Source organism: Bufo gargarizans, chromosome 6 (assembly GCF_014858855.1).
Source record: "Bufo gargarizans isolate SCDJY-AF-19 chromosome 6, ASM1485885v1, whole genome shotgun sequence".
In the NCBI taxonomy this organism is placed as follows: domain Eukaryota; kingdom Metazoa; phylum Chordata; class Amphibia; order Anura; family Bufonidae; genus Bufo; species Bufo gargarizans.
The window spans coordinates 63,472,190-63,497,509 of record NC_058085.1 but is presented as its reverse complement, the minus strand read 5'-3'; the positions used below and the strand labels follow the sequence as shown (position 1 = coordinate 63,497,509).

Genomic DNA, 25,320 nt, shown 5'->3' with positions numbered 1-25,320 from the left:
GTGGGGCTGCAAAAGATGCAGACAGCACACCTTGTGCTGTCCGCATCCGTAGTTCCGTTTTCGAGGCCCCTCTAAAAAAAAAAAATAGAGCATGTCCTATTCTGGTCTGCAATCGCAGACAAGAACATGCATTTCTATCATAGGGCCGACCATGTGCGGTCCGCAAAAGGTGGAATGCACATGGCCGGTATCCGTGTTTTATGGTCTGCAAATTGCAGACCATAAAACACTGACTGACATGTGAATGGACCAAAAGAGCTAAGGATGGGAAAACTTTCCTCATCTCCAAGGCAAGATATACACTCCAAAGTGCCCGTACATAGCCGTTTACTCATTTGGCATAAAACTATTTGAGTCCCAATGCGACCCCATCTATTTCTATGCTAGTACAAGAACATTGGGCGTGACCAAGATCGCTGTGTATCCAAACCCTAATGAAGGTCCTCAGTACCAAGGTACTTCAATCAATTCAGCATTATACGACAGAGATGAGGGGCTCTAACAGTTACATACAGAAATAACACAATCTACGTTAAAAGCCATTTTAATGAAAATTCATAAAAGCACCCTCTGCCTGTATTATTAAAGTAATAAAGGTTATGCAGCAAAGTATACGAGATACAAAAAAAAAGCTATGAAAACATCAGAAGTTTACAAAAAGTCAAAATGGCAGAATTGTCAGATGTTACTGTGCTCATCTGTATAGAAATATCAGATTTCTCTGTAAAATGACAATGCAGATTAATTATTAATTGACACAGCACGCACTCCGGAAAGATCCAGTACAAGAGGAAAAACCGTGAGAGCCGGGGAACAAATGTCCATCCCAGGGTCTGGCTAGGGCTACATCCTACATAGCGGCAATGTGTGTCCTGCAAGTCTCAGGCCAAGAACACTTGCAATATAGATGTGGGGGAAAAAAACAGATCACGTGTGACTTGCATTGAGGTCTATAATGGCCTTGTGATCAATAAGGGCTGGACTTTTTGCAGCTTGTCAAGTCACAACACAGCACCAAGTACATCATCAAATGCGACACTGCAGTATTCCTGACGTGTCACCATGTAGCCCTAGTCTTAGGCCAGGTCCAGACAAGTTTCAAAGCCCAACTGGGAGTTTACAGAACTCGCAGCATCCTAGGGGTTGAGGATGCTGTGAGTTCAGGTCAGTTAAACCCGTAGTTGTCCCAGTTCACACGAGTGTGGAGTTGGCCTCGCTAGGAAGTTCTCGATTTAGGAGGAAACAGACTGGTAGATTTGTTTCAGGTCAAGACAAATATCAATACTTGTGCAGTCTCCTTCCAAGTAGTAAGGGTTTCTGAATGTTCCTGGGCTCCTCTTGAACGCTGTAGAAAGGCTTCTAAAACATAATTCTTGCACCACCAGATTAAAAGGCAAAAGGGAACCATTCACCCTGCTCTACCTCCCTGGAAAACACTGCAATCAGAGGTAAAGGGTTCAGGTCACATAAAACCCTGACTGCCCGAGGAGTCAGTAATAAATACACTAAAAAAGTGGAAAGTCCATAGGAAATACAAACTTCTCAGATATGGAATGATCGATCATTGACATATACAAATGTATCAAATGAGTCATAGGGTTGAATTATTGCAATGCATTCCTAACTCTATTGGTAGTGTCCCCTCAGAAGATGCAGTCCACCGGTATCAGTCCGACACCTCGCTGTAGTAATACTTCTGCGCGGCATCCGTCATTTTCCAGCCTGCTGCTCGATATTCTATCATTTCGAGCAGCAGAAGTTGGGCCAGTGATCCCAGTCCACCCTGGACCAGGAAGCTATCTCGCAAATGAGAAAAAAGCTCATCCATTCTTTGGGCGTTCATCTTCTCCAGCTGTTCCCCAACCTTGTGCAATTGTAGAACCAAACAGTCCACCTGTCGAGAAATATATAGCTTGGTGAAGGTGTACATGAGTGGGTGTCCTGCAACTAACAGTCACCTTGGCCTACACTATGGTACCTTGCAATACAGAAATGTAGCACCTTCGGCTCCGCTCACAGAGGTATTGGCTTACATTCATGCCTGCATTATTCTTAATGCCAAATCTGACAGAACTGCGGACAGATGGCAAGTGCGACTCGTTTTGGAATCATAGAAAAGTAGATTCCCTATTAGGTTGCAAGTTTGGGTCAGTCAGACCTGCAGTCAGGCTAGGACATACGCAAAAAATATGGATGGTTAGACAACTGGGTCAGAGCATCTCCAAAATGGCAGGTCTTCTGGATGGTCTCAGTATGCAGTGATTAGTACATACCAAAAGTGATCCAAGGAAGGACTCATGGCTCGCTGATGCACGTGGGGCACAAGACTATCCTGTCTTGCCCAATTCCAAGCAAAAACTGCTGGAACCTCTAAGGGTTTGCTGCCAACGCCTTGGTGGCTGCTACCACAAGACACCATCAAGAGGGCTTGTGAATTCCATTTCTAGATAGGTAGGAGCTGGGGGGCCTACACAATGTTAAAGGGGTTGTGCAAGTTTGGGGGTCTCTCCATTCATGAACGAGCATGCTCTGTTTGCAGGGCAGACTTCAGAGACTCTGTAAGGACCTTCTGACGTCACAATATCACGTGACATCCCTAGGTGGGTCGGCAGCCGGAGCGCTCTGTTATCACAGGCACCGGCCGTCTGCAGCACTGAGAGGGGAGCGCGTCTGACAGAGCTGGATGTAACTACTAGGGAGGGGTTGAGAATTGTATGTGGGGGGGCTGCTGTGTGAGATTATATACTGAGGGGGGTGGATGTGTGGGATTGTATGCTGGGGGGGCTGCTGTGTGAATGTACCCTTACCCATAGTAAACTAACTACACAGATCGGATGCACAGAAATCCAGCATTTTATTAATATATATATGAAGCGGTTCACAGAAGACAGATGTAGCAGAGCTGTATTTGAAGAAGTTCAGGGAAGACAGATGTAGCAGAGCTGTATTTTAAGTGATTCAAACACAGTGCTGGTAGTGGGGAGGTAGACAAATGTAGCAGAGCTGTATAAGAAGCGGTTCAGGGAAGACAGATGTAGCAGAGCTGTATAAGAAGCGGTTCAGGGAAGACAGATGTAGCAGAGCTGTATAAGAAGCGGTTCAGGGAAGACAGATGTAGCAGAGCTGTATAAGAAGCGGTTCAGGGAAGACAGATGTAGCAGAGCTGTATAAGAAGCGGTTCAGGGAAGACAGATGTAGCAAAGCTGTATTTGAAGTGATTCAAACAGTGCTGGTAGTGGAGAGGTAAAGAGATGTAGCAGTGCTGTATAAGAAGCGGTTCAGGAAAGTCAGATGTAGCAGGGCTGTATATGAAGCTGTTCAGGGAAGACTGGTGTAGCAGAGCTGTATATAAAGCGATTCAGGGAAGACTGGTGCAGCAGAGCTGTATAGGAGGTGGTTCATGCACAGTGGTGGTGGGAGAGAGAAATAGACAGATGTAGCAGAGCTGTATGTGAAGCAGTTCAGCCTAGGGCTGAAACGATTATTCGAATAACTCGATTAAATCGAGTCAAAAAATTCATCGATGCAGTTTCCCTGCATCGAGGAATCGTTTAGATCACGTGATCACGGAGCGGGAGTGAAATTAAGCGTCTCACTCACCGCTTCCGTGTCCTCCGGAGGCCAGAGAGGCAGGACTGAGCCGGCCGGCACAGCTGAGGAGGAGGAGGGAGTCTCTCCGTCCCCACTGTGCGCGGCTGCCGCTGAAGACCAAGTAGGAGGAGGAGGAGGGGAGGGACTGTGGCCACTGCGCCACCAATGAATGTGCCGGCCATATCCCACAGGGTCCCCCTCCTCCCCCCCATCATTGGTGGCAGTGTCAGTTCCGATCGGAGCCCCAGCAGTGTAATGCTGGGGCTCCGATCGGTTACCATGGCAGCCAGGAGTCACGCTACTGAAGTCCTGGCTGCCATGGTATGTTAGTGAGCAGAGAGCAGCGCATTATACTCACGTGCGCTGTGGCCGGCGGTCGCTCCTTCTCATAGGTCTGTGCGGCGCATTGCTAATGCTGTAAGCATTAGCAATCCGCCGCACAGACAGAAGAAGGAGCGACCGGCGGCCACAGCGCACGTGAGTATAATGCGCTTCTCTCTGCTCACTAACATACCATGGCAGCCAGGGCTTCAGTAGCGTGACTCCTGGCTGCCATGGTAACCGATCGGAGCCCCAGCATTACACTGCTGGGGCTCCGATCGGAACTGACACTGCCACCAATGATGGGGGGGAGGAGGGGGACCCTGTGGCCACTGCCACCAATGATTAATACTGGGGGGGGGGGGTTGCGTTACCAGAGGGGGCAGGCAGATCAGAGGCTGGGGGGAGGCAGATCAGAGGCTGATCAGAGGCTGGGGGGAGGGGGGGGAGGCAGATCAGAGGCTGGGGGGAGGCAGATCAGAGGCTGGGGGGGAGGCAGATCAGAGGCTGGGGGGGGAGGCAGATCAGAGGCTGGGGGGGAGGCAGATCAGAGGCTGGGGGGGGAGGCAGATCAGAGGCTGGGGGGAGGCAGATCAGAGGCTGGGGGCAAGCAGATCAGAGGCTGGGGGCAAGCAGATCAGAGGCTGGGGGCAAGCAGATCAGAGGCTGGGGGGAGGCAGATGGAGAGAGAGAGTGGTTAATGGAGGCTGCAAGCACCACCTTGGCATGTATAAAGTTATTGGTTTAGAGAGGGGTTAATGAAGGCACCTCCAAGGTGCTTTCATTAACCTCTTCAAACGAATAACTTTATACATGCCTAATGCCAAGGTGCTTCCATTAACCCCTCCAAACCCAATGGGCATGTATAAAGTTATTGGTTTGGAGGGGTTAATGGAAGCACCTTGGCATTAGGCATGTATAAAGTTATTAACCCCTTCAAACCAATAACTTTATACATACCTAATTACGTACGTTATTTTAAGTAGCTTTTTCTTATTAGATTACTCGATGAATCGAGAAATATAATCGATAGAATACTCGATTACAAAAATATTCGTTTACTGCAGCCCTAGTTCAGCCACAGTGCTAGTGGGGGAGGAAAAGACAGATGTAGCAGAGCTGTAAATAAAGCGCTTCAGGGAAGACTGGTGTAGCAGAGCTGTATAAGAGGAGGTTCAGGCACAGTGGTGGTGGGAGAAATAGACAGATGTAGCAGAGCTGTATATGAAGTGATTCCAACAAAGTGCTGATATTGGTGAATAATACAGATGTAGCAGAGCTGTAAGAGAAGAGATTCAGGGAAGACAAAGCAGAGCTGCATATGTATATATACAGATAAAAGGTCTAAGGTTTATACATAACTGTAGTGGAGCTGTATTGGATAAAAATCAGCGTCAGTGGGGGATGGTCATGTTTTATGGGCGTCAAAAGCACAGATCATACGGCTACTGGCTGACAATCTTTTGAGCTAATGTATAGTAGTGAATTATTGTTTAGCTGCACAGAATGGGTTTGTAAAAGATAAGACAGGTTCTGTGTGTAAAACTGTATTAGCATCCATTCACACGTCCGTAAGTGTTTTGCGGATCCGCAAACCGCACATCACAGACACTATAATAGAAAATGCCTTTTCTGGTCTGCAATTGAGGACAAGAATAGGACATGTTCTATTTTTTTCACGAACGGAATTGCGGATCCCGAAAAAACAGATGCGTATCCCGGAAATGCGGATTCGCATCCGTTCCAGCCCCATTAAAAGTGAATGGGTCTGCAAATTGCGGACCGAATGCGGACCCAAATTACAGACGTGTGAATGGACCCTTAGACTGCAGGACAGAACATGTTACTGTCTACTGAGGTCACTGACCATGGCTCTGAGTGATGATTCCCCAGCAGGGGGGAGGGGCCTCACAGACACTGCAGGCTGCCAGACTGATGACTCATACTCTTCACATGAACTAGCACGCAAAGACTAAGTTCTCAGTGTGATGTCATAAGGAGGTGTGGCCGGCCTTCACTCTAGCTGCCTAAGCCCGCCCAGCCTTAGCAGCAGAAAACCAGGGAGTGAACAGCATAGCTGGCTGCAGGTAAGGATGAAAGAGCAAGGTGGGAATACCCCTTTAATCAGGAGGTTTTATTGCTATGACTAATCTGTGTATAACAAGAAATGGGCTAAAACAAATGGCACAGATCCTGCACAGAGTACCTACCCGTCCATATTACAGACTGGCGCTGCCCAACAGATTCTTACCTGCTGTAACCTTTATTTGCACAATGATAATTTGACTAAATGATTCTCTACTTACCGGCAAGTGCCTCGCACCTCCGCCTGCATCATTAGGAATAGCGCCAACAGTGAATCTATAAATTAACTCTAAAGCGAGTTATTTCAGGTCATACCTCCTCCTCTCTCTGCAAGCTGTCAGGCTGTACCAGCTGGAAGAGGCAGTCGTATACAGGGTTAACCAAGGCTAGCATTGGCATGTTATTGATCTGAAGGGAGACGGATATACCGGGTTAGTTATCCTTTCTCCAGCAAATTACATATTAATAATTAACTTATGAAGCAGAAAATGTAGACTATAGTCACACGGAACAGGACTGTGCGATACTTACTCTCAAATAGTCAAAAATATTGCAGATAAAGCTGACGTAGCACACCCATTCCTGCACGGAGCGAGCCCTTATCTCCTCCCGGTTCCGATATTCGGTTTGTAGTCTGTTCAAGAGTGCTGATCGGAAGACATTGCGACCCGACTCTTTACTCTCAGCCTACAAGAATAGGAGGACACAACTATACAGTAAGGCAAGGGTTACACTGCGATTTGTAGTTATGAAACTTTACTACTACATCTCACGTAATGATCATGACGGTAGTTGTGCTGCAAAATCCAACCCAGCTGGGTCACTGCACAACCACATTCACGATGACAAGCGGTGACAGGATGCGCGACACTTACAATCTTAATGTCGCACGCCCACAAGTCTTTGTGTAAGGCCTCTTTCACACATCTGTGACCAGGATGACATCCATGACAAGACGGCCAGTAGTTCATTCTTCTGTAAAGATGTCTGTGAAGGACCCATGTTTTGTTCGCGTGTTCGTTTTTTGCCCTCCGTGCGTCATCCATTTTCCATGGACACTACTAGGCCGAAAATTATTTTTCAGAGCATCTCCGAGCAACGCTCCATGAAAATCATGGACCAAACATGGATCCCATTTGTGTTGTATTTGTGGTTTTCCCGGACGCACAGACAAAAATAAGACATGCTTCAGTGATGTTACCATGGACCCACGGTCTGTGGAAAATCACTGATGTATGAATACCCACACTAAGGGCCCATTCACACGACCATATAGTCGCATTGACTTGAATGGGACCGTGATCCACGAAAGATAGGACATGGGAACAGAGAGCCCACAGAAGGATTTCCGAGGGCTTCCAATAAAGGGGGGTCCGCACCGCAAAAGATAGGACATGTCCTATCTTTTGTAATATTTTGAGGATCGCGGACCCATTTAAGTCAAAGGATCCGCACTGCAGCATGGCGTGCACACGGCCGGTGCCTATGTAATGTGGACCTGCTGTTTGATCTACAACACCGGCCCGGTGGGCCCTAAAGTCAATGGATATGTGAACGGTCCACCGAAACCACCCATAGCATACATCCATGATTCACTGATGTGTGAAAGGGGCCTTCGAGAACACGGAAGGATGAAATTGGTCTCTAGATGTCAGTGAGCTGCTCGCTGAAGGATCATCCAGCACTACCTCTGGGCATGCATAGAGTGCCTACAGGTCCATAATACAGTCTTGTAGGTGTACAGGGACATACACTCAGCTTTACCATGACCAGAAACACAGATCGTCTTTACTCATTAATGAGGAGGATGGAACGGTGGACTCTGATAGTGAGACCTTTTGAATTATATGTGTGCATCCTCAGACTTTACAAGTGGAGAATTAGGTAATCAGCACATGTGTAGGGGCCGGGACCTGAGGACAACCTCATTTAGAAGGCCGTAATCAGTTTTCCAGCCGCAAATCCTGGCCCAACCGCATATCTAATGACCCAAACTTACATCACAGGGAATGGCTGAACTAGGATTTGTGGCGGTAATACGGATACTAAAACGTGCCCATAGACGTGCCGTCTGAATAAGGCCTTAAACTACATCTTTTGTTAATTATTGCTTTGAATACGGTCACCGATGAGAATATAAGGCTTTGAGAAAAACACACAACTAAGTTGCTATAGTAGAACTACATGAACCTAACCGCCATGTGCAGGCAGAGTAGACCCCTACCCAAATGGTTGTAGCTAGCTGGTAAGCACAGAAAAGGTCCTTTTAGAATTGCAATCACTTGCTAGAAGTTGGTAGTAAATAAAACTCAAATTCTCAGAGTAAGGGGTGCCGACATATGATGCGGATCACGTGCAGAAAAACCGCAGCGTCATACAGCACCAGCAAAGTGTAGGAGACTAAAGTGTGGATTTATGTGCAGATTTCTTGCACCGTGTTCTGCCGCCCTAAGATTCCATTTTTGAATTACGTTAAAAGGGGTTATCCCACATTTAGAACTGATCACCTATACACAGGATAGGTGGAACCACTACTTATTACTTACCCCTACTTATCCCACAGTCCCCAGAGTGAATGAAGCGTGGTCACACATGCACACTGCCGCTCTACCTGCCGGAGATAAGAGCTGTTTCTATTCAGTAGTTCCATAGGGTCGAATGGAAGTGCAGCATGTATGTGTGACCATTGCTTCGGGACTCCGGTTTTGTGATCAGGAAGGGAGGTCCCAGTGGTCAGTCCTCCCCAATCAGATACTTATCTACCCTACGGAAAATGAGATCTCAGAGCAGAGGATCTGTGTATTCTATTCTTAGCTGCTGCTAGAAGGCGACTTACCTGAATGATAGTGTAGCACATCTTCCCGGCCTCTTTGCTGAACGTGGCATCTCTAAGAGACTGTTCTACGATCACACTAGCCACCTTCTCCAGATCTACATTGGACGGCTCTGAGAAGGGATAAAACAGGTAAATCCCCGGTATGGGAATATAACACAGGATGGGGTGGTTTAACTTTACATTTTGGCCATTCGTTTAACGTATACAAAAAACATATCCGTGGCATCCATTCACCATAGAGTTCCATTGTAAAAAACACGCATACTTTGTTTTTTTACCAGACTCTGCAGGATACAAAAGATTAGCGTGCAATACTTTTGTATCCTTTTTTCCCCAAGGTATACGTTAAATGGATGGCAAAAATGTAATGTAAACCCACCCTTATAGACACAGCTGCATAGGCATCCAGTAGCCCCAACCTTTTAAAGCAGTCTTGAGAAGATTTTGGGTTTCAGCATCAAAGGCTTGGATCTTGTACTCTTCCCCCATAGTCCTGAGCCAGGAAAGCGCGTCCGTAAGAAAAATCCTAGAAAGTAAAATGACAGATCAGAACAGCCACAACCTGCAGGGCACGTATGTCATAATCAGAGTGAAAACTCAAGGTACACAATGTCACAGCACAATGTACAGTCTACGGCTGCCACCGTCATAGGCTTACTGATTGTCAATGTGTCCTCAAGAAGGCTATTTCACCATTTTACTTCTATCTTAAAGGGGCTATGTCATCAGGACAACCCCAGTCATAGGTCTATTAAAGGGGTTGTGCCAAGTTTTGAAGTTATCCTCTAGCCACAGGATAACTAACGGATCCAAACAAAGGGACGCCCACCAATCCCGAGACCAGGGGGTTTCATTCCCCCGATCTTCTGGAGCAGTAAGTCGTACACGAGCCCTGCCCCTTCATTCATTCTGTGATGGGCTCTTGGAGACAGCGGAGTACAGTACTCCGCTATTTCTGGCTCCGTCAGATCGGGAGAATGGGACCTCAATTCTTGGGAGTCGGACACACACCAGTTAGTTATCCTCATCTTGTGAATAACTTAAAGGGGTATTCTGGTAGTTATCTTCTACCCATTGTATAGGGGATAACTGCAAGATAGGTGGAGGTCTGACCACTGGGACCCCCACCCATCCCAAAAACGGCGGGCCCCAAGTCACTCAATTAAATTTAGCACTAGTTGAGAACGTGCCCTGCCCCCCCTCCCAAAAGTCTCCAGGACTGATGGAGATAGATCAGCACTCGGCCTATAGCTTTGAATGGAGCAGATGTGAACGCGCTTTAACATCACTCAGCTATTTCCAGGAAATTCTATAGACATTAAGGCTGCAGGCAGTGTGTATGCCCAACCCATCTCTGGAAATTTCTATGGGGTACAGAAAAAAAAAAACAATGGCAATCTATGGGAGAACAACAAAAGAAAACGCACCTAAAGGGTGAAAAAAAGTCACTAGAAAAAAAAATGGATTACTCACCGGTAATTGGATTTTCCGGAGCCCACGACAGCACCCCGGGAGAGAGGATCTGCCCCCATAGACAGGAAACCTGCAGAATAAAAGGGCGGACACTCTTCTCCCAATTCAATGAGATATCCAAGCATCGGAGGAAGTCCGCCCACATAATGTTTAGATAACAGACAATAATATTCAAGAAAAAAACCTCCCAGGCTGTGAGCTGTGCGCTGCGATTGGCCAGCGCTGCAGCCTAGGAGAAGGAGACGCCCACAGGACAAGGGAAGACCCGCCTACTATAACTTAACCACTTTACGTCCGCCCATAGGATATAAACGTCCTATGGGTGGACCTCTATTTCTGAAAGCACGTTTTAAAACGTCCTTTCAGAAATAGCAGCTGCACGCTAATCGTGCAGCTGCTGATCGGGTTGCCCGCTGTCAGTGACAGCAGGGCAACCCAGAGATAAGGCAGGGACAGTTCCCAGGTGTCCCTGCCTTCTAGATCGCTGCAGACACAGCGCTCACCGAGGACCGGAGAGTGCAGGAGCTCTGTGAGGTCTCTCACAGACCTCGATCAGCCCTGCACTGAGGCTGTACAGCTCAGTATTGCGCTGTACAGCCTCTCTGGGGGGTGCATTTCCACTGTAACTGGGGCTACTATGTCAGCCCCAGTTACAGGAGAAATCAACAGTGAAAAAGTGAAGCAAATGTCCCCCAGAGGTCTTGTATGACCTTATGGGGGACGAAAAGTGTAAAAAAAATAAATAAATAAAGGGTTGAAAAAATAAAATAAAAAAAAGTTTCACATGTAAAAAAAAAAAAAGGTCCCCAAGTAAGGAATAAAAAATATAAATTTAAAAATAGAAAAAATAAAATAGACATATTTGGTATTGCCGCGTCCATAAAAACCAGCTGTATAAAAATATCACATGAGCTAACCCCTCAGATGAACACCGTAAAAAAAAAAAAACTGTGTCAAAACAAGCAATTTTTGTCACCTTGCATCACAAAAGGTGCAACACCAAGTGATCAAAAACGCGTATGTCCCACAAAATGGTACCAATAAAACCGTCACCTCATCCCGCAAAAAATGAGCCCCTACATAAGAAAATCTCTAAAAAAATAAAAAAAACTATAGCTCTTAGAACATGGACACATTAAAACATAATTTTTTTGTTTCAAAAATGCTATTATTGTGTTAAAGTGAAACAAATAAAAAAAAAGTATACATATTAGGTATTTCCGCATCCGTAAAAACCAGCTCTATAAATATATCACATGAGCTAACCCCTCAAATGAACACCGTAAAAAACAAAAAAAAAACTGTGTCAAAACAAGCAATTTTTGTCACCTTGCATCACAAAAGGTGCAACACCAAGTGATCAAAAACGCGTATGTCCCACAAAATGGTACCAATAAAACCGTCACCTCATCCCGCAAAAAATGAGCCCCTACATAAGAAAATCTCTCAAAAAATAAATAAAAATATAGCTCTCAGAACATGGACACATTTCAAAAATGCTATTATTGTGTAAAACTTTAATAAATGAGAAAAAGTATACATATTAGGTATCGCCACGTCCGTAACAATCTGCTCTATAAAAATGTCACTTGACTGAACCCCTGAGGTGAACGCTGTAAAAATAAATAAATAGAAACTGTGCTAAAACAACCAATTTTTTGGTCACCTTGCCCCATAAAGTGTTATAATGAATGATCAAAAAATCATATATACCCAAAAATAGTACTAATAAAACTGGCACCTTATCCCCTAGTTTCCAAAATGGGGTCACTTCTTGGGAGTTTCTACTGTAAGGGTGCATCAGGGGGCTTCAAATGGAACATGGCATCTAAAAACCATGTGGAGTTCCTTTTCTTCTGCGCCCTGCCGTGTGCCCATACAGCAGTTTATGACCACATGTGGGGTGTTTCTGTAAATCGCAGAATCTGGGTAATAAATATTGAGTTTTGTTTGGCTGTTAACCATCGATGTGTTAAAAAAAAAAAATTGGATTATAATAGAAAATCTGCCAAAAAAGTGAAATTTAAAAATTTGATCTCCATTTTCCTTTAATTCTTGTGGAACGCCTAAAGGGTTAACAAAGTTTGTAAAATCGGTTTTGAATACCTTGAGGGGTGTAGTTTCTACAATGGGGTCATTTATGGGGGTATCCACTATGTAGGCCCCACAAAGTGACTCCAGACCTGAACTGGTCCTTAAAAAGTGGGTTTTGGCAATTTTCTTAAAAATTTGAAGAATTTCTTCTAAACTTCTAAGCCTTCTAACGTCCTAAAAAAATAAAATGACATTTCCAAAATGATGCCAACATAAAGTAGACATATGGGGAATGTTAAGTAATAAATATTTTATGAGGTATCACTTTCTGTTTTAAAAGCAGAGAAATAGTAATTTAGAAAATTGCGAATTTTTCAAATTTTGGGGTAAATTTGGGATTTTTTCATAAATAAAGGTGAAATATTTTGACTCAAATTTATGACTATCATGAAGTACAATGTGTCACGAGAAAACAATCTCTGAATGACTTGGATAAATAAAGGCGTTCCAAAGTTATTACCACATAAAGTGAGATATGTCAGTTTTGCAAAATTAGGCCTGGTCAGGAAGGGGGCAAATGGCCCAGATGGGAAGTGGTTAAGAAGCAAAAGGTACCGGAGCCTATAACGGGGGAACGGAGCGGCGCCCGGGGATAATAGTAAGTGCAGTGAGATCCCCGGGCGCCGCTCTATATGGCAGCATACTCAGTTCACATCGTTTATACAAGTGAAAGGTCCTCTTTAATATACATATGGTTCTTTCAATTATTATTTATTTATTTTTTTATGCTGCACCCGTGTGAGACCCAGAAGGGAGGGAAATTAAGAGTGCTGTCGTGGGCTCTGGAAAATCCAATTACTGGTGAGTAATCATCATTTTTCTCCTTTACCCACGACAGTACCACAAGTGATTTACCAGAGGAAAATTTTTAGGGTGGAAGAGCCAAAAGAAGCACCTTTTCCCCAAAGGAAGAATAAGAAGAGGAGCTCAAATCAAGCCGATAGTGCTTAAAATAGTGCTTAAAAAAAAGGTTGAAGGAGAAGACCAGGTAGCCGCCCTGCAAATATCCTCTATGGGGACTGAGGATCTTTCTGCCCAGGAGGTAGAATGTGCTTTAAGACCCACCGGAGGAGATAAACAAGATGAAGAATAGGCCAAAGAAATGGCAGAAACAATCCATCTAGCAATGGAACCTTTGGTGGCCGCCTTTCTCTTATTTACTCCTTGGAAGAGGACAAAGAGTGAAGAAGATTTTCGACAACTTTCAGTGCGAGACTGATAAATAATCAAAGCTCTTCTTACATCCAAGCAATGAAGCGATTTTTCTTCTTCCGACCTCGGGTTCTTAAAAAGGGTAGGAAGGACAATTTCTTGGGACCTATAAAAACTGGAAGTCACTTTTGGAAGAAAAGCTGGATCAGGACGAATCAACACCTTGTCTTCCAAAATAGTGGTGTATGGAGGTTTAATTGATATAGCTTGGATTTCATTAACCCTTCGAGGTGAAGTTAATGCTATTAGAAGACATAATTTAAGGTAAGACATTTAATGGAGCCAACATCCAACGGTTCAAATGGTGGCTGAGTCAAGGCCTTTAACACTAGGTGCAAGTCCCATGGAGGGAGTCTATGGGAAGTTATCAGGGTGGATCTGCTTACTGCGCTAAAGAATATTGAAACCCACGGGCATCCTGCAATATCTTGATTGAACAAGGCAGAAAGAGCAGAGACCTGAACTTTTAAAAGGGACTACCTGCAAGACCTATCTCTAATCCCTTTTGAAGAAATTCTAAAACTAGGCTAATGGGAGCAGAGGAGGGAATTTCTTTAAACTGGATACCTGAAAACTCCAAACCCTAGCATAAATGGCTACTGTCACCTCTTTCTTACTCTTAAGAGTAGAGATGAAGGCGTCAGAAAATCCCTTCCTACCTAGTAAGTACCTTTCAAGTCCCAGGCAGTCAGATGGAGATTTTTTATGCCGGGATGAAATATTGGACCCTGGTTCAATAGGTTCCGGATCTCTGGAAGTACCCAAGGGTCCGAGACCGACATGATCCGAAGCTACGTGAATCATGATCTCCTCGGCCAAAAACGGGGCTATGAGGATAACCCTTCCACTATCTTCCCTGATCCTTCTTAGAACTCTTGGAATTAATGGGAGCGGAGGAAAGGCGTAGGCTAGGGGAAAATTCCATTTCTGGAGAAAGGCATCTATCCCACTGGGTCTAGGGAAAGGAAATTCTGAAACTTCCTGTTCTTGAAAGCGGCAAAAAGATCTATTACTGGATGACCCCAGAGAACCGTTATTTTCTCAAAAAAGGACTTGTTCAGACGCCATTAACTCTGAGATAGTAAATGGCGACTCAGAAAGTCTGCCTGTTCAATTTCCAGCCCCTTGATATGTACCGCTGAAATTAAGGCACTGTTTTTCTGCTAACAAGAGGATTTTCTGAGCTTCCTACATCAGAGTTTTGCATTTTGTACCCTCTTGTCTGTTCAGATAAGAGACCACCGTTTTGTTGTCCATCATAATTCTGAGACTCTTCCCTCTTATTCTCGGAAGGACCAACCTCATTGCCAGATCTACTGCTGTCAGTTCTTTTAGGTTGGAGGAGCTCCCTTTTTGGTCGTCCCCCCAAAGACCTTGTAGGGAGATTCCCTAAATGTTAGCCCCCCCGCCCCCAGAGACTTCTATCCGTGGTTAGAAATACCAGGTCTTCTAACTTCCATGGAACTCCTTGAATTACATTATTTCTTTCTAACCACCATCCTGAGCTCAGGAGTGTTTGGTCCGAGATTCTTATTTTTGATTCTAGGGAGTTGTTCTTTTCCGAGAAAGAAAGGATTTTCCACTGGAGAACCCTTGAGTGAAGCGGTGTCCATCTTACCGCCGAAATACATGAGGTGAGGGATCCCAAGATAGACAATCCTTTCCTCATAGAAACTACTGGGTTTGTGGGCAGATCTCCGATTCTTTCCTGAATATGTCGGACCTTTTATTCTGGCAACATACATTTCTGGGAGGATGAGTTCAGGATCAATCCCAAAAAAGTTCTGGTAGGAAGAGGCCTTGACTTTTCTAGGTTTAAGACCCAGCCTAACCTGTCCTGAATTTCTGATACTCCTGAAACTGCTCTTCCACAAGCCAGGCCTCCTCTGTTTTTCCTACTATTAAAAAAATCATCCAGGTATGGTATAAATAGAATATATTTTTCTCTTATAGGAGTCACCACCTCTGCTATTATTTTCGTGAATACCCTTGGAATCATGGAAAGGCCGAACAGGAAGGCCTGGAACTGAAGATGTTGTAGCTGCCCTCCTACTTTTACCGCGACTCTCAAGAACTTTTAATGTCCCTGGAAGACTGGAACGTGATAGTATGCATTCCTGAGATCGAGTACTGCCATGAAACAGTCAGGAGGAAGAAGGTTTATTACTGATCTGATAGTTTCCATTTTTATTTTTATTTTATTTGTAGGAACCGATTTAACTTTTTTAAGTTTATTATCGTTCTGAAAGAACCATCCTTTTTTTTTTTTTTTTTTTTACTAGAAATAGGGGGAGAGTAAACCCCCCCCCCGCTTTTTATTTATTTATTAATCTTAGTACTTCTTCTTCCATAGATGATTTTCCTTGAGCCTAAGGGTTCATGCACACAACCAGTCCATGCTTTGTTCTTCAGCTGCACTCCTTCACTCCCGTGGTGGGATGGCACCCACCCTGGAGTCCAACATATCATCGGCTGCAGCTACATGTGTTGTGCGACATTTTTCGTGATGACAGTCAATGGTGTCGCATTGTGACATGCGAATGTGACAGTTGCACCAAAATCCATGCAAGTTGGGTTTTTGCATGACTGTCGCGTCGCAGCAATGTCAGCCTGTGATACCATTTACTATTACAAAAAAGTTGTACGTCATTGCTGCGACAAATATCGTCTTGTAGCCATAGCCTAATGTACATCTGTACTTATTTACCCTATGAGCGCCTTTTTTCATTGGCATCTCTTGCGTCATTGCTGTCGACATTGCAGTGTCCACACTTGAATGGGACAGAGAAGCTTTAATTACACTGCATGGCCTATTTTAATTTGCGGATTACATCTCTGCGCTGTCCGCTTTTTTGCAGCCCCAAAGAAATGAATGGGTCCGCATAAGATCCACAAAAAGCGCACAGAGGTTCATGCCCCATATCGAATTCAGTAGTTTTATGCCCAGTTGACCCCAACTGAACTTCACAGAGCCATCACTCATTGTATGTTGGCAATGTGAGATCAGTGGCCCAAATTCATTTACATTTTTTTTTTTTTTTTTTTTTTTTTTTTTTTTTTTTTAAGTTGACCCCTCCCCCCATCCCCTTTATGTGATTGAGCACTTTAAAGGGATTTTCCCATCTTGCTAATTTGTCCTCACCTGCAGCCAGCTCTGCTGTTCACTTCCTGGATTCATGCGTCTAGGGCCTCCTGCACATGAACGTGTGCGCCCCGTGGCCGTATTGCGGACCGCATTTGTAGATCCGCAATACACGGGCGCCGTTCTTTAGGCAGGCTGCATCACGGATGCGGACTCATTCACTTCAATGGGTCCGCAAATCCGGAGATGTGGAATGGTGCAGAACGGAAGCACCTGCACATTGAGGCAATCTCAGGTACTGACTGCTCACTGCGCAGGTACAACCCTCAGACTTTGGGGGTTGTACCCGGGCTAGCGTCATGTGCCTGAAGTACGGCATGTGATCTAGGAGGTGCCCGCAACCTAATTGTGTCGGGCAGCGCAGCGCTGGCCCGGCAGGGATATTTTCTGCATTATCACGGTCAATGCGCTTAAAGGGATTCTGTCACCTCCCCTCAGCCAAAAAACGATTTAAAAGCAGCCATGCAGCACAGCTTACCTGGATTAAGCTGTGCTGTTTAATCTTGAAATCCGTCAAGCAGTTACTTTAAAAAACGACTTTGATCAATAAGGAAATGCGTCCTGAAGGTGCCCAGAGGGGCGTTTTTTTCTTCCTAGTGAGCCCAGTACCGCCCCTCTTTCAGTGCCCAGCCCGCCTTCCTTGTATTTTCTAACTGCCGCCCCCAGCCTGCCACAGCCTCTCCTCCCCCTCCCTCACGCCGAACGAAGTCTCGCACAGGCGCAGTACCCACTGAGGGCTGCGCCTGTGCGATCATCAGGAGACTGAGGGCGGCAGCTTCATCTTCGTCACTGGGCATGCGCAGAGCCCAGTGACGTCCGATGCTTGCTCTTCCCTCAGTCAGCAGGGAAGAGCAAGCATCGGACGTCACTGGGCTCTGCGCATGCCCAGTGACGAAGATGAAGCTGCCGCCCTCAGTCTCCTGATGATCGCACAGGCGCAGCCCTCAGTGGGTACTGCGCCTGTGCGAGACTTCGTTCGGCGTGAGGGAGGGGGAGGAGAGGCTGTGGCAGGCTGGGGGCGGCAGTTAGAAAATACAAGGAAGGCGGGCTGGGCACTGAAAGAGGGGCGGTACTGGGCTCACTAGGAAGAAAAAAACGCCCCTCTGGGCACCTTCAGGACGCATTTCCTTATTGATCAAAGTCGTTTTTTAAAGTAACTGCTGGACGGATTTCAAGATTAAACAGCACAGCTTAATCCAGGTAAGCTGTGCTGCATGGCTGCTTTTAAATCGTTTTTTGGCTGAGGGGAGGTGACAGAATCCCTTTAATCACATGAAAGGGAGGACCATTAACCGCCTAACGCACATGTGCGGTCCGGAGGCGGCAGCGCTGCGCACAGTCACGCATATACGCGTCATCTCGCGCAGTTCGGGCCGGCATTTCGTCGAGGGGGGTCGCGTCATCAGCTTGCCAGCCAATGATCGTTGCTGGCAAGCTGATGATTTTTAAAAAAAACAATCAAAGGCCAGATAACAGATCATATTAGTAAATATGATGTGTTATATGGCTGCCTGCTCCTCTGCTGGTTCTTTTCGTCGGTTGGATCCAGCAGAGGAGCAGGCTACACAGTGAGTACACCAACACTACACACTTAGCCCCAGATCACCCCCCTGAACCCCAATTAACCCTTTGATCGCCCCTGTCAATCACTAGTGAAAGGAAAAAAGTGATCAGTGCAAACTGTCACTTTTTTTTTTCACTGGTATTGACCGTTAGGTTTTAGGTATAGTTAAGGCCCCTTGGTTAGGTAGTTTAGGGATCGGTTAGCGCACCTTTCGGATTTCACCGGTCATTTTTTACAGATTTTGATTGCAAACTACTTCTCACACATATGGGCCCCTAAATTGCCAGGGCATTATAACTACGCCACAAGTGACCCCATTTTGGAAAGAAGACACCCCAAGGTATTCCGTGAGGGGCATGGCGAGTTCCTAGAATTTTTTATTTTTTGTCGCAAGTTAGTGGAATATGAGACTTTGTAAGGAAAAAATAAAAAATAAAAAAAAATCATCATTTTCCGCTAACTTGTGACAAAAAATAAAACATTCTAGGAACTCACCGTGCCCCTCACGGAATACCTTGGGGTGTCTTCTTTCCAAAATGGGGTCACTTGTGGCGTAGTTATACTGCCCTGGCAATTTAGGGGCCCATATGTGTGAGAAGAAGTTTGCAATTAAAATGTGTAAAAAATGGCCTGCGAAATCCGAAAGGTGCACTTTGGAATATGTGCCCCTTTGCCCACCTTGGCTGCAAAAAAGTGTGACACATCTGGTATCGCCGTACTCAGGAGAAGTTGGGGAATGTGTTTTGGGGTGTCATTTTACATATACCCATGCTGGATGAGAGAAATATCTTGGTCAAATGCCAACTTTTTATTCACAGCATGAAAATATATAATTTGTAGGAAATATACCTGTATATCACTGAATAATTAATCCTACTAAAACGTAACTTTTATATCGATATATTTTAAAATAAGTCCCACATTGAGAATTAGATAACTATATATATATAAACGATAGGTTTGTGTATTATAAGCAGACCTGGAGTATATATATTTTTTCGATTGCTCTTTTTGACAATATAGTCACCTACTCACGGTTTGATGAGGATAAGAAGATGTATCCGACCAAAAGAGACAAACGAATTTTCAATAGAGGGTCCAACAGGGTTCCAGAAGGAGTTCTTCACGACAGATATACTGAAGGAAAATTATGAGAAATCACTAACTCCTCCTTGGTAAAAAGGCATGGATTCTGGGAGATATATATCCCTAGGCAACTATTTGTAATCCTGCCTAAAAGCGGAGAGGTCTCCCGCCTAGATGCGGGAGAATCACCCCCTAAAGGAGCGACCCCACTTATCGGTGGCTGACCCTATTGTTCTGTCCCTATAGAAAAAAGGTCCCAGAGATCTGCTAATTACACAAAAAATATTTCAAAAATAGATGTAAATCCCGACGCGTTTCCTCCGGTAATGTAATCACCGGATTCATCAGGGGATAACCATAGGAAGATAAAAGATGATACAAAAAATTTGGTGGTACAATCGCCAGTAGCACAATAGCTCTTCACTCTGGATGATCCAACTGAATAATGCAGTCCAAACTAATGTCGGGACCTGCTCCCCTATATATACCTGTTTGAATACAAAAATATAGGCAGGTGTGTACCTCATGGCCATTAGACCGGCGTGCGCTCCTCCACCATCGATATCGAAACCGGAAGTGCATGTATGTGAGTGAATGGTCTCAGCTCATTGGATGTTGCTGGAACGCATGCACGCCGGATCACGTCACATCACTTAGGATGCACCACGACCCGGAAGTTGGTCATGTGCGCCGGATGTTACGTAGCCCGCGATGGAACGCAAATGCGCTCCACCGCGTCATATCATGCGGGACGCGCCACATAATACAAAGCGGATGCGACATAGTCCGAGCATGACGCGCCGGAAGGGGCAAGGCCCGAGGTGGAGCGCAGATGCGTTCCACAGAACCTACAAGGCAGGCGATATGCCCAAAAGATATAGGGATGAAAAAACGCGCAAATGCGCCCCAAACATTGAGAAAACGCTACATATTAAAGACTAAACTGTGTTAAAAAGTGTTGTTTATTATTAATTTTATTTTATTAAATATGTAAATGGCCTAAAGGAACACACTGTTGAGAATTATACAGGAAATATCTATACTTTGCCTATAAGCAGATGATAACAAATAAACCATCTGTAAATATGAAAATACAGGATAATTATAAATTTCAACACGGTATATATAAATTATATATATGGGGAAAGGAAGTTGGTTTTTAAGGTGGGACCACTAGATGGAAATACAAAGGAGGGAGATTCTCATCGTGTTCATATAAAATATACACAGGATATCCGACCTAAAATACCAATTCCCACTAGTACAATATGATAATTTAGAGAAGGACCTATTCCGGTCCGATAACAATATTATTTTAGTTGTCTGGTCAATAGATTATAATTTTGATCAGTCACTGGTTATATCAGGTTTTCAAAAAGGACAAAAAATTGTTGAAAATATCCTATTGTAATAAGTACATATGAGTGTATATGGCTAAAGTGATAAATAATGATTGGATACTTATTAAATAAAGCAACCAAAAGATAAAATTTCATTGAGACCGAGGGGGCTCACCGTTTTTAGACGGTAGGTCCACTCGGCCTCTTTTTGCAAGATTTTTCTATCCAAATCTCCTCCCCTTGGAGAAGGGCGAATCACCTCAACGGCGCTGAATTTCAGACATATGGGGTTCCCGTCATGGAAATCATGTACATGTCTAGAGAGGGTGGTGTCTCTCTTATGTTTAATATCTCCTAGATGTTCCCCAATTCTTCTTCTGAATTCGCGCTTCGTTTTACCGACATACTGGAGTTGACACACACACGTACATAAATATACCAGACCGGTGGTTTTGCAGTTTGCAAAATCCCTAATGTTATAAGATATATTGGTTACATTACTGGTAAAGTATTTTGTTTGGTTTATATAGGGACAAGCTATACATGAACCACATCTAAAAGTCCCCAAGGGTTTTCTCTCTAGCCATGTACCAGATTTGAGTACTGGTGTATAATGACTATGGACAAATCTATCACCCAAAGATCTCCCCCTTCTATAGGTGATAGCTGGTTTGGCTGGAAGAATATCACGAATATCTGGATCCAATAGTAGCATGTCCCAATATTTAAGGAAGATATTTCTCACTTGTTTATTGCAGGCATCATATGTTCCAATTATACGAAAAATCTGATCCTTTTGTGTTTTCCTCGGCTTAGTTGATAAAAGGTCCAATCTATTGGTGTTTAGTGCCGACTTAAACGCCCTACGTAAGGGCTGATCTGGATAACCTCTTTGATTAAATCTACTGTTTAGATCTTTGGCCTGGCTGAAAAAATCTTTCTGTGTAGTACAGTTTCTGCGGACTCGTAAGTATTGGCCTTTAGGAATACCACATTTTAAATTTTCTGGATGATAACTTTCCCACCTCAACAAATTATTTGTCGCTGTGGGTTTCCTATAGGTTTTGGTGTTAATTAGGCCATCTTTTAAGGTTATATATAGATCCAAAAAAGCCAGACCATGGTCATACACTTCCGAAGTGAAGTGCATGCCTATGTCATTTTTGTTTAAATCGGCCATGAAATCAGAGAATAGTCGTCTGGGGCCGCTCCAAAATATCAGAATATCATCGATATAGCGGCCCCAGAAGACTATCCTCGATGTCCAAGGACTCTCATCTGAAAAAACTAAGGTATCCTCCCACCAGCCCAGGAACAAATTTGCATATGTGGGGGCACAGGCGCTCCCCATTGCAGTGCCCCTGAGCTGGTGGTAGTACCTTGAATCAAAAAGGAAAAAATTATTTTTGCCAACTTTGTATAAAAAAAAAAAAAAATGGGAAAAGTTGTCTTTTGCCGAGATATTTATATCACCCAGCATGGGTATATGTAAAATGACACCCCAAAACACATTCCCCAACTTCTCCTGAGTACGGCGATACCACATGTGTGACACTTTTTGCAGCCAAGGTGGGCAAAGGGGCACATATTCCAAAGTGCACCTTTCGGATTTCACCGGCCATTTTTTACACATTTTGATTGCAAAGTACTTCTCACACATTTGGGCCCCTAAATTGCCAGGGCAGTATAACTACCCCACAAGTGACCCCATTTTGGAAAGAAGACACCCCAAGGTATTCTGTGAGGGGCATAGTGAGTTCCTAGAATTTTTTATTTTTTGTCGCAAGTTAGTGGAATATGAGACTTTGTAAGAAAAAAATAAAAATAAAAAATCATCATCATTTTCCGCTAACTTGTGACAAAAAATAAAAAGTTCTATGAACTCACTATGCCCATCAGCGAATACCTTAGGGTGTCTACTTTCCGAAATGGGGTCATTTGTGGGGTGTTTGTACTGTTTGGGCATTGTAGAACCTCAGGAAACATGACAGGTGCTCAAAGTCAGAGCTGCTTAAAAAGCGGAAATTCACATTTTTGTACCATAGTTTGTAAACGCTATAACTTTTACCCAAACCATTTTTTTTTTATCAAAGACATGTAGAACAATAAATTTAGCTAAAAATTTATATATGGATGTCGTTTTTTTTTTTGCTAAATTTTACAGCTGAAAGTGAAAAATGTCATTTTTTTGCAAAAAAATCGTTACATTTTGATTAATAACAAAAAAGTAAAAATGTCAGCAGCAATGAAATACCACCAAATGAAAGCTCCATTAGTGAGAAGAAAAGGAGGTAAAATTCATTTGGGTGGTAAGTTGCATGACCGAGCGATAAACGGTGAAAGGAGTGTAGTGCATGAAGTGTAAAAAGTGCTCTGGTCATTAAGGGTGTTTCACCTAGCGGGGCTGAAGTGGTTAAAAAAAATAATAATTTAAATGCAGATATCCCCTTTAACCCTTTCAAAACTGTCACTACTTTGAATCTTTAAACAGTAGTCGAGAGCCCACTTTGATGCCAGTTCTTGTTCTTCGGGCCAGAGCTGAACTCCACTGGGTATGACGCGGGGCATCACCCCCTGTACATTGGCAGCGTGAGGCCAGTGGTCCATAGTCATTTAACCCTTTAAACCACACTTATGCCCACTTTGATGCCCCCTTGTGTGCCAGTCCCATCTGTTTCCAGCTGATTTGCCCCCCTATATTACTGAGACATAGACTCATAATCCATTACCATAAAACCCCAAATACATGTGACTAAGGAACCACCTTCAGCGTCGTTGGTCACGGGGACCTACAGCTGCTGTGGTAAGTGGCTCCCCGCCAGCATACACCGTCATGGTATATGTGCAGCCATATTACCAGGAAACCTGTCACAGCCGTCACTAATAAATCATCCCGGCTGGGATAGGACAGCGTCAGTCATGCACGTACGGCACACTCACCTACTAGCCACGCACCGCCATGTTACCTGCACCCGACGCTGATACCTCTTTATAGGGATGGAAGCTCAGGCTAGGCCCCGGCTGCGGTACGAAGTACTACGAACAGGCCGCGGTCATCTATGCGCACAGCGACCCCTAACGGGGACCTGGAAATACAGCGCCACCTGGGAGGACAAGTGGAAATAGTGACACCTAGTGGACGAATGTGAAAACGCTCTTACAGATGGGAGTTTATTCAGTGTCATTTGTGTGGCCTTATTTTTTTTCCCCAGTTATAAAAAATATTCTAGAAGGATGTAGGGGCCTAAAGAACCGTGGACTAGTGTATGGTCACTAATTCAGAAGTTACAGGTTTACAAGTTAAACATTTTTCCAGTGGTTTGTGCACACCGATCAACCATAACATTAAATGGGGGATTCCCAGGCAATAAAAATGGCCCATGGCATGCAAATGGTTAAAAAAAGATAGGTTATGCTTACCTCAAAAAAATCTTGTGCTGTTATGACAGTGCCCAGGTCCCTGCTGCAATCCAGTTCCTGCCAATGTCACAACCCTGCAGGAAGTTCTAGAAATGCCCCTCAGCCAGGGGTGTAGCTATAGGGGGTGCAGAGGTAGCAGTGTCTACCGGGCCCCGGAGCGCAAAGACCCTTGTGCCGCATAACAAGACACCGGTATTATGGAAAGTGCATGCTGGTCAAGTTACACCTCTGGCTGGAGGGAAAGGGTTAAGTCATGAATTTGGCTTGGGGTGGGTGTAGACTATGTGCTTCCCGGCCCCTGGCCACAAAGCACCGAGGGAAGGGGGGCCCAAGCTGAACTCTTGCACCAGTACCTAAGGATCTTTAGCTACGCCAATTTGCAGGCCATCTTTTTTTAATTGGGTTGGGATAACCCTTTAAAACAACCAGCCTCATATAGTGTAGGACCCCTCGTGCTGCCAAAATAGTTCTGAACCGTTGAGGCATGGACTCCACAAGACCTCTGAAGGTGTCCTGTGGCATCTGCCACCAAGATGTTAACCGTAGGTCCCACTGGTGCTCCATTCAGAGAGGGGACTCCTCATTCTCAGGATCCCACAATTATCATCTATCCTGTGGGTAGGTAGTAATTTAGACGGGACACTCTTTTATTAGCAGTCCTCAGCAGTGTGTTGTACCTGTTGGGGAAATAAATCCACATTCTTCTCCCCTAGCTCCGTTCAGCGGTCTTCCGGTCCCCAGAACAGAGGGCAGGTTCAGACTGGCTCACAGGGGGACAGGTGAATCCACCAGTGGGCCCCTAATCTCCCTGCACAGTACAGTGATTGGGCTACATATAGATAGGCAGTGTACAGCAGCTCAACAAGTCTATATTCATATAAAAAAACTGGGTTGATTATTATTATAGATGCATGAGATGGCTGTGATAACTTCTAGGTATCATCTTTCATCATGGACCTGCCTTCTCAAAGTCGTTGCAAAGACCCCCATAATCAACCATGTGTGAGCAGATAATAGTTGCACGTAGCTTTACAGTAGGGCCCTAGGCAGCCCAATGCAACACTGGCAAGGGGTATCTGCAAATGGTTTGTTATGTATTGTCATGTTATGTATGGTACCCAGCATAACTATGTATGGGTGGCACAGCCGGGGTTAA

The 25,320-nt window shown here is 44.6% G+C and overlaps 1 protein-coding gene across 3 annotated transcripts; it reads right to left on the bottom strand.

The window, feature by feature from the left end:
- Window positions 1-526: 526 nt before the first annotated feature.
- Window positions 527-23,820, bottom strand: MIF4GD (MIF4G domain containing). Of its 3 annotated transcripts, none has more exons than XM_044299187.1 (7): window positions 23,685-23,803; window positions 19,350-19,455; window positions 9,253-9,359; window positions 8,834-8,943; window positions 6,529-6,684; window positions 6,313-6,405; window positions 527-1,894 (listed from the first exon to the last, which is right to left on the bottom strand). In XM_044299187.1, the coding sequence occupies exons 3-7, from the start codon at window positions 9,320-9,322 to the stop codon at window positions 1,667-1,669; spliced, it is 657 nt and encodes a 218-aa protein (XP_044155122.1). In that variant the 5' UTR covers window positions 9,323-9,359; window positions 19,350-19,455; window positions 23,685-23,803; the 3' UTR covers window positions 527-1,666. The 3 variants fall into 3 exon arrangements, with proteins under 3 accessions (XP_044155122.1, XP_044155121.1, XP_044155120.1); XM_044299186.1 differs by having other exon boundaries at window positions 19,354-19,455; XM_044299185.1 differs by lacking the exon at window positions 19,350-19,455 and having other exon boundaries at window positions 23,685-23,820.
- Between the last annotated feature and the right edge of the window lie 1,500 nt (window positions 23,821-25,320).

What these genes read in the sequence shown, in the direction of transcription:
- MIF4GD (XM_044299185.1), bottom strand. Translation starts at nt 9,322, where the DNA reads ATGGGGGAAGAGTACAAGATCCAAGCCTTTGATGCTGAAACCCAAAAT. An exon ending in TCTCAAGACTGCTTTAAAAG is followed by an intron (nt 8,944 to 9,252) that starts GTTGGGGCTACT and finishes ATCCCTTCTCAG; the next exon opens with AGCCGTCCAATGTAGATCTG. An exon ending in GCTTGCAGAGAGAGGAGGAG is followed by an intron (nt 1,895 to 6,312) that starts GTATGACCTGAA and finishes ATTTCTCGACAG; the next exon opens with GTGGACTGTTTGGTTCTACA.